The sequence below is a fragment of the Cibotium barometz genome, chromosome 14, assembly GCF_041138505.1.
Source record: "Cibotium barometz isolate CiBa-2024 chromosome 14, ASM4113850v1, whole genome shotgun sequence".
Classification (NCBI taxonomy): domain Eukaryota; kingdom Viridiplantae; phylum Streptophyta; class Polypodiopsida; order Cyatheales; family Cibotiaceae; genus Cibotium; species Cibotium barometz.
The window spans coordinates 15,181,478-15,197,289 of record NC_141059.1 but is presented as its reverse complement, the minus strand read 5'-3'; the positions used below and the strand labels follow the sequence as shown (position 1 = coordinate 15,197,289).

The 15,812-nt window shown below is 44.4% G+C and overlaps 1 protein-coding gene across 1 annotated transcript in view; it reads left to right on the top strand.

Annotated features, from left to right (window-relative positions):
• LOC147631696 (uncharacterized) overlaps nucleotides 1-14,939 on the top strand; it is a 45,726-nt gene extending 30,787 nt beyond the window's left edge. Inside the window, exons 6-8 of the mRNA XM_086808213.1 lie at nucleotides 14,183-14,263; nucleotides 14,382-14,459; nucleotides 14,577-14,939. Coding sequence (XP_086664339.1) covers nucleotides 14,183-14,263; nucleotides 14,382-14,459; nucleotides 14,577-14,723 — 306 coding nt within the window. The 3' untranslated portion in view covers nucleotides 14,724-14,939. The remainder of the gene's footprint in view (nucleotides 1-14,182; nucleotides 14,264-14,381; nucleotides 14,460-14,576) is intronic.
• The last annotated feature ends 873 nt before the right edge of the window (nucleotides 14,940-15,812 follow it).

The window sequence follows — 15,812 nt, the reverse complement described above, 5'->3', positions numbered from 1 at the left end:
TTTCCTGCAAATTGATCCTGAATGTGACCAGTGTCACCTAATTTTGCCAATTTTGCTCAAAATTGAGCAATTCGGCACCTGTACTTGCTCAATTGATGATTGTACTTGCTCAATTGCAAATCCCAAAAAAAAATTGAAGAAGAATACCTTGTAATTTCTGATTTTTTGTTGCAGGAAAGGGGGGTGTGCTGAATTTGGTGCTGCTGCAGAAATCTGATGCTCTGTTCAGCCTCGGAAACCTTAGACCTTGCAGAGACAGAAGGCGGAGAAGCTCCGGCACCCAACATCAAGCTTTGGAAAACAACGGAGCCCAAGAAGCTCCTGCGGGGCTGATGAAGCGGTAGTGCGAAGGAGAGCAAGACAACCCAGATTCTGTGGAGCCCTTCCTCCTCCTCCTGCTGCTGCTGCTGCTACTACTGTTGTAGAAAGTGAGGCCAGAAGGTGCAAGGCGATGGCACAGATGGACAAATTGGCAGACCGATTCAACGCAGGGAGCGTTGGATACGTGGAACGGCGGGACCACTGGCCAGTCTTACGCAGCGCATAAGCGCCATGGTGCAGTGCTGCTGGTTACCATCAAAGGCTCGCTTGCCTAGTATTCGATGGACGCCCGCCTGCTGTGCGCTGACTGATAGACGTATTCGCTCGCTGAGTATGGACGCCCAGCGTTCAACGCTCACACAGACAGCACACGCCGGCGTTGCTGCCTTCGCCTATCCGCCACCTAGTAGCGCTACGCTTTTTTTTTTTTGGACCAACGCCTCGTTTGCTGCAAGCGTTGCTGTAGATAAAGCGATGCAGCTCTGCCCTGTGCTTTGCTCACGCCAAATTCCAGCTCTTCGCCTTCTTCTCCACCTGCGCCTTCCTGCTAATTGGCTTCTTCGTGGAGCTTTGCCATTAGCCCACGCACTGTACTTTGCTGCCTAGCAGCTGGGCAAGAAAGTGAAGAAGCGAATCTCTACAGTTCAAGAGAAAAACAGGGTGCAGCCATCATAAGAAGAGGGAGGGGATCAAGAATGCTCTGATACCAGTTGAATGAGTTAATTAGGGTTAGAGATTCATGTGTGGGAGACATACACAGAGAAGCAGGGAGAGAGAGAGAGAGAGAGAGAGAGAGTTGTGGGGATAAGTTAACTCATGATGGATGAGTGTGTGACTCCCCTATCACACATGTATATTGCACTAGTACACATAGTGCACTTAGTACATTAAAAGTACTAAGTGTACTATGTACTATAACTTATGGGCTTGTACACACTATAAGGGTGGGCATTATGCCTTTACCCCAACAACGTCTCACATTACAAAGTTTGTGAAGAAAGACTGGACAAGTATTAGCAAAAATAAGGCGTTCCATAAAATCAAACTCATAAGTAAAAAGAGAAAAATTGCCCTAGCTCTAGCTTAATATAGACTTAGTTTGGTTCTTTCCTATGTTTTATGATTCTTTGTTGTTATACCTTAGAGTAGACTTTGAGTGCTAGTCTCTATCATGGTTGAGTATGCCCATCACCTCTGAAGAGTGATAGAAACTCAGTTTGCTGGGTTTATAAAGCATTTTCTTTTGGACTAACCTTATACAAACCTGCACCTACTCTTGGGCACTGATGACGTGAGTAGGGATGTCATAGCTTATTGTCCACGCTATGATAGAGTTGATGAATCTACACTTCATGTTCGGACAGACATTGGAGTTAATGGTTGCACTTTTGAGTCGAAGTCTTTTTTAAAGTTTAGCTTAATGTTTGGTTCTGGCTCTTAAGTGCTTTAGGTCTAGAGTTTACAGTTCTTTGGTTTGCTATTTTGTGTTGTTGTTTAGTATCTGAGCTCAAAAGGTTTAAGTTCTTATTAAGAAGAAGTGTGTGTATACTTTTGTGTGTGTTTTTTAATTTTTAATTTTTAAAGTTTCTTTCATTCATGTAATTGTTTTGTTTTGTTTTCTTGTTTTTTTGTTTTTTTGTTTTGTTTTATTTGTTTTCTGTTTTTTGTTTTTTTGTTAATGTCTTAATTAAAAGTCTTCGTTTGATATTATCTTTTGATTTCCTCTCCTTAGTAGCTAGGTTTGTTAGTTTATTTATTTTTGATCTTTCAAATGCTTTGTTTTTGTCTTTGTCCTTCTTCACTATTATTTCTTTCTCAAATCTCTCAATTCGTAAGTTTAGATTTTTTTGACCTTATGAAGGTATATAATGCATAAATCTACTGAATGTCTGGCCATGTGCTGCATAAGTAGATCAAGCATCCAATAGCCTGCTAATATAAAGTCTATAAAAAAAGCTCTCTAGAATTCTGAATGCTAAGCTTGGCACTTGTCTCAACTGGTGTAGACACAGGCTTACAATTCTCAAGATTAAACTGTGTAAGCAGTCTCTATATGTACTTGGATTGTATCATGACAATCTCATCATGATGCTGTAAGAACTGAATGCCCAAATAGTAATGCAACGAGCCCATATCTGACATGTCAAAAGATGCTTGTAATACAGCCTTGAAGGCTGAAATTTGGTCAATATCAGGGCCTCTGAGTAGCATGTCATCAAGGTATAAAACGATGACTAGCAAATCCTCTTTTGTCTTCTTGACATAAGAGGGTGCTCTTTGTTGGACCATTGCAAAACCCATGTGCAACCAAGTATGCATGTATCTCTCGTACCATGCTCTAGGAGCTTTCTTGTCACGTGCACGCCTGTGCCATGGCTAATTCTTTGCATGAACGATCTTAATCCTTGATTAAGTGAGTAATTAGGTCATCATCAGTAGCACATTATCATCATCATCATCATCGTCATCATGAGTATCACCATCATCCAAAGCATTGAAGACCTGTCGGCAGCCATCCAGACCCCAGGGCTTCAATTTAGTAGGAGGCTAAGCCTTAGGCAATGGCCAGCACAGGGGACAACATATAATAAGAAGCTTAGGAATTATTCAGCATATTTCATGAATATCATGTCCAAAGCTAGTCGACAGCTTCGGTTATTGACCGACCAATAAGTTCATTCATTCATCCAAAGTCTGCATCAGTAGAAGTCATGTAAAGAGGCCAAAGGTCAACCCATAGTCATAGGCGACGGAAGGGACAAGGGCTTGGAACGGAGGGACACCGAAACGGGACAGACCGGGACGGCAGGGGACGGATGGACATCCCCTAGGAATCGTCACTCACAAGGGACGGGGACGGGGACGCCTTTAGGAATGGGGACGCCTGTGGGGGAACGGCACTCTGGGGGAACGGTAGGGAGTCGTTGCGCCGCAGTCCGCTAGTTTTTTGCCCGTTTCTAGCCATTTGGGGGACGTTCGCCGTTTCTAGCCGTTTATGGCTATTGGCTTGGCCGTTTGGGGATGGCTTGGGCCTTGGCCCTCTCTCTCTCTTGCCCTTGAGGCTTGCCTCTCTAATATCTATATAAGAACAAGCCTCTACAAGGCTACAAGCGCACACACACCCCTTCAACTTTCAAGGCTTCAAGGCTTCAAGCAACTCTCTCTCTCAACTTTCAAGCCTCAAGCCACACTCTATGAGACTTGACTCTTGAGTGTATCTACTCTCTCTAGTCTCTCCCTCAACTCTCAAGCTTCTTCTAGCTTCCAACTTCCAAGTTCCAAGCCTCTCACACAAGGCCCTACTCTCTACTATCTAGACTCTCTCTCTCTCTCTCTCTCTCTCTCTCTCTCTCTCTCTCACCTCTCCCTCAAGCCTCTTGAGTCTTCCAACTTCCAGGACATGCTCCACCGCCATCGAGCTACCTTTCCACATGACATAGCTGAGGGAGACCTCTCGGCCATACTCGTCAACCCCATGCTTGACATTTTGGAGAGTGGTATACCATCTACTCGGAGCTGATGTTGCTCCCATGTTTTTATGTTCTTAGTTTTCCATTATGAGTTTCCATGGACGGATATTATTCTACCACTTTGGTCTCATAGGCCCATTGGGTCTTTAGTAGACGCTTAATATCTCTCTCTCTCTCTCTCTCTCTCTCTCTCTCTCTCTCTCTCTCTCATTGCTTAAGGCTCAAGAGTCAAGCCATCTTCAACCATGGCATTCTCCTCAGGTGCCGGGGCTTCCCGTAGAAGGACAACGGGATGGACATGGTGGGAGGAGGTTAACTACACCCCATCCGCTCATGTTAACTACACCCCATCCGCTCATGGAGGTGGTTCTCGGCCATGGGCATGCAAGCTTTGCCCGTATCGGCGAACGGGTGGCGCCGACAAAGTGCGAGTCCACCTCTTGCATGAGAGTGGGCATGAGGTGAGGTTTTGCATGAATGTCACGCCCGAGAAGAGACGGGAACTTCTTGACAAGCTTAGCGTCTACAAGGCGGTTGAAGCGGCAAGAAGGACACCACGAGTGGCCATGGATCCCACGACGATGGGGAGAGGAACTCAAGCCTCTACAATGGAGTCATGTGGTGGATCGGGATCTTGTAGACAATCACCTTCACCATCGAGTCGGAATGTTACTGCATCCACGATGCCAGCACCCGCCATCTCCATGGCCTCTCAACCATTACGTGACCCACGACGACAATCTACACTTGGGGAGAATTGGAACCCCAAGTTGAAGGAGGAGGTGGATATGGTGGTGGCCCGCTGCTTCTTCCATGATCACATTGCCTTTCAAGCGGCTAGGTAAGTGCAATGTATCATTGCCAATTCATCATTCATGTTTTCATCATCCTAGTCTCCTTCTCATTAGTAAATTACTTTCTTGAATAGGTCGGAATACTTCAAGGTCATGGTTAAGAAGATTAGGGAGTATGGCTCAACCTATATGTCCCCCTCATCCGAGAGCTTGCGCACTACATTGCTCGAGAAGGAGAAGCGCATTGTAGAGCAAGCGACTGACAACACAAAGCAGCAATGGGAGAGGAACGGAGTCTCCCTCATTGTGGATGGATGGAGTGACACCCGCAAGAGGAGTATTCACGGCGTGGTTGCATATTCCCGCAGAGAGATGTACTTCATCTCATCTCATGATGCATCCGGCACCAGGAAGAGCGCGGATGTGCTTGCGGCGGAGTGGGCTACCACCATGGAGATCGTTGGCCCTGAGCATGTAGTGGACTTTGTTGCGGATGGGGAGCCTTCCAATAGGGCGGCAGGAGCTATTCTCCAAGGTATGTATGGACATGTCACGGTGTCCTTTTGTATGGCTCATTGCCTAAACAACCTCCTCAAGGACATCGGGGCAATGCCATGGATCAGCCCGCTCATTGAGGAGGCCAACACCATGGTCTCCTTTGTCCTCAACCACCAAAGACTTCGGCATGAGTTCAACAAGAGGTCCTATCTCTCTCTCCTCAAATATTCCGACACCCGGTTTGTCTACAACTTTCTCATGTTGGGCCGGTTGAAGGATTGTAGCGGTGCTATGAAGGGGCTTTTCCTTAGCGACGACGAGTTTGTTGCCATGCAAGAATCCCGTACAAACATTGGCCAAGAGTGTAGGTTATGGGCGGATGACGCCTCTTGGTGGGAGCGCGTGAAGACCACGGATGCTATGGTGACGCCCATAGTCCACCTATTGAGGATTGTAGACGCTATGCAACCATGCATAGGCAAGGTCTACGAGGCCATGGATCGCATGATAGAGAAGTTGAAAGACTTTGTGCGTGACGAAGACAGATACGAGGAGATCCATGCCTTGTGTCTAGGAAGGTGGAATTCTTGCTACTCTTCATTGCATGCAGCAACTTATGTGGTGGACCTAGAATTCCAAGGCAACAAGCAGGAGAGCGACCGGGAGGTGAGCGCTGGATGGAGGATCATCTTGGATCATCTTGTGCTTGATGCATCGGTCGGGCGCAAGGTCAGGGACCAGCTTTCCATGTAGAGGTCATTTCATGGCTCCTATGGCTGTTATGATGCACAGATTGACTGCTCCAAAGTTGGTGCTGCTCTATGGTGGGAGGACTTTGGTTGGGATGGACCGGAGCTACAACAGCTTGCCATCCGCATACTTAGCCAGGCCGTCAGCTCCTCTTGCTTGGAGCAACTTTGGAGTACCTACAGCCACATTGCCTAGGAAGAGGAACCGACTCGGGGTAGAGCATGCCAATGACCTTGTGAATGCTTTGCAAGAGCGTGACCAAGAAGGCATATCCCTTCACCGAATGGGAGATGAGTCTGAAGACAAACAGGGTTAGGGTTAGGGTTTACAGAAAGCAATCAGGCGTGGAAACCAAAGAGTAGGAGATGAACACGACTGCTGTATATCTCAATGATAGAAAAGTGAAGTACAAGCCACATGATAGTGACCCCTAAAGGATAAGTGTTCACATGTCCGGCCATAAATGTGCCGGGTGGACCAAAACACTTATAAACTGCATATAAGTGAAACTGAACTAAACTGGGGGAAAAAACCTCCACTAACTGAAGTAAAAAGTGCCCCAGTAACCTACTGATGATCACTAGCACTCCTCTGGGTGCATACACAGCATAAAACCCAACAAACCCCCCTGGAGTGATATGTGATCACTGTACATCATCCACCAAAAGGAAACAAATTCAAAGCATTGCGGAATGCTTCAAATTTCGGACGTGGTAATGCCTTGGTGAAGATGTCTGCCACATTCTGATCTGTAGGACAGTAGATCAGACTGATATCTCCTGCCTGGAGTCTCTCCCGAACAAAATGATAGTGAATCTCAATGTGTTTCGTGCGAGCATGAAACACAGGATTCCTGGCCACAGCAATGGCACTCTGACTATCAGTATAGATAGGTGTAGGCTCCTCCACTGAAATATCCATATCAGTCATAAGACGACGCAGCCAAACACACTCAACAGTAGTAGTGTAGGCTGCTCTGTACTCTGCCTCACAAGACGAAGTGGCCACTGTGGTCTGTTTCTTGCTTAGCCAAGAAATGCATGAAGCGCCAAGGAAGAAACAATTCCCACTAGTGGAATGTCTGGTATCAAAATCACCAGCCCAATCTGAATCACTGTAAGCATGTAACTGCATGTCACCCCCCTCAGGATAAAGCAACCCAAGAGACAAGGTACCCTGCAAATAACGGAATACACGCTTCACAGCTTGCCAATGTGACAACCGTGGGCTATGCATGAATCTGCTCAACTGAGAGACTGCATACTGAATATCTGGCCTTGTATTACACAAGTAAATGAGGCACCCAACAGCCTGAGCATATGTAGTGGCATCAAAGGAAACACTGTCATCTTGTAGTGACAGTTTCATCCCAGGCTCCATAGGAGTACTAATAGGCTTGCAATCCTGAAATTTAAACTTCTCCAGAAGTTTAGCAACATAACGTGATTGCAACAACCCAATGCCTCTGTTATCCTGCACAAACTGTATGCCCAAATAGTAATGTACAAGGCCCAAGTCAGACATGTCAAATGTCTGTTGCAGTATCTCCTTAAAAGCTGCAATTTTGTCATCATTTGATCCCATGAGCAAGAGATCATCCACATAAAGACTGATGACCAGCAGATCTGTCTCTTCTTTCTTCACATACAAAGTGACCTCTGATGGACTGTTCACAAATCCCTGAGTGAGTAGAAAAGCATCTATTTTTGCATACCAAGCTCGTGGAGCTTGTTTCAAACCATACAAGGCCTTTTTCAGCCTGCATACTTTCCCCTCATGACCATGTTCTGCAAATCCCATGGGCTGAAATACATAAACTTCCTCCTCGAGGTCCCCATGTAGGAATGCAGTCTTTATGTCCAACTGGTGAACAACCCAACCACGATGTGCAGCCAATGCAATGACACACCTAAGTGTCGACATACGGGATGTAGGAGCAAATGTCTCCTCATAATCAATGCCCTTCTTCTGTGCATAGCCCTTTGCAACTAGACGGGGTTTGTACCTGTCAATGGATCCATCTGCATGTCTTTTCAACTTATAGACCCATTTAGTACCAATGGCTTTCTTGCCTTTGGGCAGATCAACCAAATCCCATGTTTGATTCTTTTTAATAGAATCAATCTCATCCTGCATGGCTTTGTTCCAATGCACATTATCTCGTGCATCCACAAATGAATCAGGCTCATCATCATCCTGTAAACTGGCTGCCATAACCAGATTCAAATCCATGATGTGTGCATGCTCATTGGTCCTTGTCTCCCTACGAGTACGACCAGCAAGAGGACCCTCTAAATGGCTGTCCTGTAATGTCCTCAAATACCATCTAGGTATATGTCTGACCTGTGGTGCCTGCTGTCCCATATTTGGTTCAGCTTCTGGTTCATTTGGCTGCTGAATTTCTGCACCACCTACATCATTTGCTGGCTGTCCAGTACCCTCATGAGTTGGGTCACCAACTGTGGAATGAAACTCCATGGGTAGTAGACCTTCAAACACATCATTTTCAGCCTGATTTGCCTCATAACCAGCCATGGATATTTCTGATTTTTCATCAAAAATCACATCCCGACTGATGAATATCTTCCTGGATAGTGGGTCATATAACCTGTAGCCCTTGCTCTCACGGCTATACCCAACAAAAATGCATTTTGTGGCTTTATCATCAAGCTTCCTCCTCAATTCTTTGGGTATGTGTGCATATGCAAGACACCCAAAGATACGAAAATGCGATACAGAAGGCTTGCGGCCATGCCAAGCCTCAAAAGAAGTAATAGAAACCAATGCCTTTGTGGGACATCGATTCAAAATATGACAAGCACACATTACTGCTTTCACCCAAAAGATATGTGGTAGTCTTTTTGCCTTTAGCATACATCTGGCCATCTCCATGAGTGACCGATTTTTCCTTTCTGCAACCCCATTCTGCTGTGGAGTGTAAGGAGTAGTATACTGATGTTTTATACCTCTACTCCCAAGAAAGGAATTCAGCACATGTGACATATATTCCCCCCCTCGGTCAGAACGGAGAGTCTTCACCTTGCATCCCGACTCTGTCTCAGCAAGTGCTACAAAGGCCAAAAATGCATCATATACCTGTGATTTCTGTGTCAAAGGATAGACCCAGCATATACGAGAGAAGTCATCAATAAATGTTGCAAAATAAAAGCAACCACCTAATGACTTCGTCTGCATGGGACCACAAAGATCACTGTGTATAAGTTGCAACTTTGCAGTTGCTCTTAGAGCCTGATCACGTGGGAAGAAAAACCTGTGCATTTTTCCCAAAATACATCCTTCACAAATGTGATCTGGAGGCTTCTCCATGAGAGGTAGATCTGTAAACATATTATGTCGCTGCATAAGCATAAGACTACCAAAATTTACATGCCTCATGCGAGCATGCCATAACTCCGCATCAACCATAGCTGGAGTAAGAGTGAATGCATGATAAGCAGACTGATCCACTGGCTGAAATGCATCCAACTCATAAAGTCCATGACATAATGTACCAGTAAGCATCAAGGTCAAGGCATTTGCTTTGTCTCTGACCATGCATTTATCATCATCAAAGTGGACTTGCATTCCACAATGTGCTAAAGAAGAAATGGACAACAAATTCTTCTTTATCCCTGGTACATATAAGGCATCTGTAAGGCGGAGAATGGAGCCATCAATGGCTGTAAGCTGAATCTCCCCAATGCCACACACTGGATATGAAGCATTGTTGGCACACTGAACAGTTTTGCCAACAGGGGCAGGGCTAACATGACTAAACAAATCCCTGCGAGATGTGATATGCTTTGAGGCACCACTATCAAAATACCAAGTACATGCATGCTCTGTCAAAGTGAGTGCCTGTGAAGACCAAGAGGCATCATAGCTGCATGTAAAAAAACAGTAATCCCTGTCCTCAACAAAAGAAGCAGTCTCTGGAGGAGCTTTAGGAGCATCATTAACAGACATCCCAGCTTCCTTTGCCTTCTCTTTGGCAATCCTCTTCCTACATTCCGTGATGTAGTGACCTGGCTTCTTACAGTAATGACATTTGCCCTTCTTCTTGGGCTGTCCATCACCTTTCTTGGTATCCTGTGAAGAACCACCATCACCTGAATTTTGATTTGCACTCTTTGGCTGAGATTTCCCTTTCCCCTTTTGACCTGTAGTAAATGCTTGTTCAGCATTTGTGTTCATATTCATATTCTTCCTCATTTGCTCCTCTTGTAGTAAGAGAGCAACAAGTTCCTGATACTTGAGGGGTTCAACAGCATTCCTCATGCTGAGGTTCAAAGAGGTATGGAAAGCCAAGTAAGATCTTGGCAAAGAGTGCAAGATGGTGGACACAAGCTGTGTCTCAGGAATAATCTCATCCACATTGATGAGTTGCTCTCTCAAATCCTGCAGCTTGTTTAAGTAGCTAGACATATCATCTCCTTCATTCATTTTCTGATTTTCAAGCTCTCTCTTCAAAAATGAGATCCTAGCCTCATTACGAGCAGCATACATTTGCTCCAAAGTCACCCATGCATTCTGTGAAGAGCCAGCTGAACGAATATGAGGTATAATGGACCTCTGAACTGACAATGCAATGAGTGACAAAGCTTGTGCATCCCTGGCATCCCATGTCTTTTGAGCATTTGTTCTCTGAACAGGCAATGGCTGTCCTGGAGCCTGTACCTGTTGTCCTCGTCCACGAGCACCCCCTTGGGGAGGAGTCTCTGGAGCCAATGGACCAGGACGTGGTTCATCACCACTAACAAAATCCCAAAGACCTTTTGCCACAAGCACATTTTTCAGCATAAAACTCCACAAGGAGTAGTTCGTGCCATCCAATTTGTCTTCCTTAGACAAATATGTGAATACATCACTTTGCTGTTGATTTGCCATTATGCTTTACGCACAATGTTGTACCTGTTTACCAAAAAACCCAATAGCAAAAACCCTGATAATAACTGTACTCTCTGAATAAGTTCACCCAAATCTGCCTGCACTCTCAATCCTCTGAATGTGCAGCTCAATGCACCAATGACTGAATAGAGCAGCAAATGGCGTACACAATGCCAAAATGCCCCAAAAATGCCCCAATTTGCTGCACCCAAACTGTGCAAAAAACCTGTATATTTTCTTGCTAGAAAAACTGCCTGTTGTGCCTGTATACTTTTCACAGAGAAAAATAAGAATGCCCAAAACTCAAAACTTGTAATGCTTACCAACTGAGATTGCAATACGTATGAGTTAATTGTTGTACTCGTAGACTGTTGTACTGTGCAGGTACTCGTAGCAAAGTACGAAAACAGTCCTCTGTAAGCAAGCAGGTACAGTACGGATACTGAGGCATCCACATTACCGTACTGACAAAGTTGACCAAAGCTCTGCAGGTACAGTCGGCGCTGAAGGCGTATGACTGCGCAGGTGACAGGTACTGTTGGCGCTGAAGGCGTATGGCTGCGCTTGACTGTATGGTGGCTGGTACACGTGCGCTGAAGTTGTAGGCGTACGGTGGCTGGTACACGTGCGCTGAAGTTGTAGGCGGCGTCTTACAGGTGGCGCACAGGTACTCGGGCTGAAGGCGACGTGAAGGCTACGTGTAGTAACTGTAGGCGGCGTACTATAGTACCCGACTGAAGGCGACTGATTACGGGCAGCAGGCGTAGAGATTATCTGACGGCGCACAGGTGGTGGCTTCGCTTGACTGTATGGGCTGGTACAGCTTCTGAAGGCGATGCAGGCATTGAAGACTGAATGTACGTTTTCTGTACGGGCAGATGCAGCAAGTGTACGGGTAGTGCTGAGCAAAGCTTCAATGGCTCTGATACCAATTGAAGACAAACAGGGTTAGGGTTAGGGTTTACAGAAAGCAATCAGGCGTGGAAACCAAAGAGCAAGAGATGAACACGACTACTGTATATCTCAATGATAGAAAAGTGAAGTACAAGCCACATGATAGTGACCCCTAAAGGATAAGTGTTCACATGTCCGGCCATAAATGTGCCGGGTGGACCAAAACACTTATAAACTGCATATAAGTGAAACTGAACTAAACTGGGGGAAAAAACCTCCACTAACTGAAGTAAAAAGTGCCCCAGTAACCTACTGATGATCACTAGCACTCCTCTGGGTGCATACACAGCATAAAACCCAACAGAGTCAACAAGAAGAGCAACAAGAGGATGAGGTGCAGGAGCAGCATGCCAGTGAGGATGAGAGTGAGGATGAGCTTGATGCTTCTTTGGCACAAGCTACCCATGACCTTGATGCGAGCACTTCACGTGGATGATCATTCATGGATCATGATTCATGGGCCTTACTACTTAGCTCTAGCCTCTAGACTTTAGCACTTTTTGTCATTGACTCATTTGAGTCCGTCCATGTATTTTGCCTTCTTAAGGCTTAGTCCTGACTCATTTTGTATCTACTTAATTATTAATACAATCAATCGTGAACGCCTTCACTCTTTGATTGGTGTATTTTGTTAATATGATTCAAAAGCTTACCATTCTAGTGTAAATTTGTGCTCATTTTGATGTACTTCCAAAGTAGAATAAGTGTAGAGTAGAAAAACTTAAAGAAAAAAGTATCTTTTGAGTGTCGTTCCCTCCCCCGTCCCTGTTCCCTGCTTATGTCCGCGTCCGCATCTTGTCCGCGTCCCCGTCACCGTCACCGTCCCCCATCCCTCGTGACTATGCGGTTAATCCCTTTGGGGCTGACCAAGGGCCTAGGAATGTACAAGCATTTAAGCGTTTAAGCCACAGAAGGCTCTCACACCATGTTGCATGCACGGAAGCCTTGCTATACTGATCCACAGCTCTAAGCATGATTAAGAACAAGATGCTGAATAAACATGATTAAGACAGAGGAGAGAGAAGAAGAGAGAGATTGGTGTCTAGTTTTCCACAGTGATACCATCTTGGAAGTTGAGATGTTGATTGATTTGTCCTTTGAAATCTCCCACCCTTCGTATACAGTGCTTGCTCACTTGAATGTGATTTGAATGACTCTTTATTGTTGAATTTGGATTCTTGTTCAAGTAGAGATGATTCTACATCTTGAAGTTTAGTGTTGGGCACATTTTTAAGTGTAGCAACAATTGATTCATAAGGTTCTTTGTCAACACTTTTTAGCAATACAGCAATAGATTCATCTTTCTCAATGACTTTCTTTAATGCACTAAGTTGTTGTTTGATACCTTTGAATTTACTAATGTGTTGTGCCATGGTCTTTGTCTCTTTCTTATCGAGCTTGTAGAACTGCATGAGAAGGTTGATCTTTGAGCTCTTTGAGTCGGTGCCTAAAATCTTGTTAAGTTCTTGCCATGCCAACTTGGCATCCTTGATGCCAGCAATGTGACTAAGCACATCATCACCAAGATTTTGAGCGATGAGGCCCAATGGTTTGTTGTTTTGAAGTGGCTCAACCTCCATTTCTTCATCCTCAATAAGATGCCAAAGTTCCTTATGCATAAGCAAGTACATGGTCTTGCTTTGCCATGTAAAAAAACCATCACCATTAAATCTGGAGACGACTTCTACATGCTCCATGATTGGAAGGGATCTTTGACACCAAATCCAGCAAAGTTACTATCCTTACAGTACAAGAACTTGAAGGGTACCAAAGTGTGAATTGATGAGCTTACCCTAGCACAACATTGAATCAAGAAATAGCTTAGCATTTGTGATTGAGGGTGTAATTCACTCTAAAAACATACGCTACAAGCTCCATTTGGTGTAGATTAGAGTGAGAAAGTGTGTTTTTTGTTCATGATCTAAAATCAACCAAAAACAATCACTAGCATAAACACCATTAGGAACCTTAATCACCTCCAAGAAACCATTAAAAACTCTAAAAACTAGGCCAAACGATCTCTTAGGTTGGAACTTGGGATACATGAGCCCACAATCCTGTGAAAAAAAGACGTGAGTCTGGTAGACACAAAAAGGCACCAAACTCGCAGAAGTTTGGACATCACATCAAGAAGGCAAATGGGCCGTTTCTCGTGATGGAAAAGCCCTCATCCAAGATTTCCGACCTAAGCGTCAATTTGTTGATCATGACCTCTTTAGTTTGCTTGATGTTTTCTTTTGTTATGGACGAGAGATTCTGTGTCAGACCTAGATGGTCTGTATGTATGCTTTTTGGTCCCATAGGTCATTTTGGCCTTTGTAGATGTTAATAGAACTTTCTCTCTCTCTCTCTCTCTCTCTCTCTCTCTCTCACCCAACCATCCATCCACCCACCCATGCACACATGCAGGTTTCTCTTGAAGACAGTCTCATCAGTACCGTTTGAATATCTTTAACAGTGCGCACTAGTAATTGTCTTCTGAATGGAAGTTTGGTCGACTTTGAGCAGATTGTCAACCTCAAGGATTTGGAAACCGTGTCAAAACTGGGAATTTCTGTATATGGGATAAATCTTTCTGTGAAAATATCGGTAAGCTTTTGTGGTTGGTGATGTCGGTTGGAAATGTGACCTTCTGTACTGTTATTCAACATATTAAATTACCGGACAAAGAATGGGACCCTTGAAGGTGGCTTTTCTTATACTCCAGCTCCCTGTACCGGGTCTTAGGCAAGATGTAGCCAAGTCCCTGCTTCGACAACTGCCAAATGGTGTTCAGACTATTGTGGTATTGTGCCTTTTTTCATTTGTGCAGCTCTGAAAACTCAATTAAGTGTGCAATGTAGCGCTCTAAGGTCAAATGAGTATGATGTCATTTTTCTGACCTATCGTTTGCTTCTTTCAGGGCATCATGTCCGTGGAGGAAGCTCTGGAAATGAAGCTGGCAGGAGCAAGTGCATTGTATCTTCGGCATGAAGTTTGGCAGGGCTTGACGTGCGGAGAGTTGCGGGATGAAGCTTTTTTAAAAAGGCTACGTGATGTGAACGGCTGAGTTAAATGTTAGCAAGGCAACATAAAACTTGTTTGTTCTAGTGAAGATGCTACTCAATGTGGGCCTCTCCTGTCGGAAGAAAGAATCATAAAAGTCAATTGTTCGTAAGCCAGTAGGGGTCCCCAATTTATCAGCTTTTTCAGTACTCACTACCCTTCTGATAGTGCTATGTAATTATTTTATAATTTAATTTTCTCATTTTATTCTTCTCTTAAACTATGCAAAAGAGCATTTTCAAGGTATGCAAACAGACCCATACACTTCTCTTATGTCATACATGCATCATAGACACCATAGACCCATACACTTATCCTGTGTCATACATGCATCAGACACCATAGCCAAGCGGCCCCCACTTCCATATAGAATGTGTAATCATATTTTTTGTCCTATACATGTGCACTATCATATATATTTCCTCTCTCTCTCTCTCTCTCTCTCTCCCTCTCTCTCTCTCTCTCTCTCTCTTGTGCGTGTGCGTACACACAAATGTTGAAAAGTGATCTCGAAATCTGCATAGATAGAGGGGGAGCATAACTCTTGATTCGTGCGTAGATAAACAGGGAGCATAACTGTTGATGTGTGTGCACATAAACCAAAGGTTATTTGTATGGTGTGATTGTCCAAAGGTTGAATTCCTTGGTGAAAACGTAAAAGGTAATCTTAGATTTGTCAGACCACGTGGTAATGGAGATAGTCAAGGGAAATATTCAAAGAAAAATGTGGGGATGTTGTGACTATGGGTATTTGATGGAGATTCTTATGGAGAAATTAGTGACACTAGGTGCCCACTGTTGAGTCTACTAGCGTAGTGAATTTCAAGTTGGCATCAGAGTCACTAGGGTTGGTTTAGAGCAAATATTAGTGAGAAAATTAGAGCTTGATTAGTATTTTTTTCTTCAAAAAATTGAGTGGCACTAGAGAGCCTAGATTAGGGTCTGCTTAGGGAATATCTTCTCCTTGGATTAGAGAGTTGATTTGCTGTTAGAGCATTTAGAGAAAGAAGCAGTGGCATACAAAGGCAAGTTGTGTTCATTGCTTCACTCAAATATGGCAGCTGAACTGAGCTTCCTCAGGACATTGAACTCT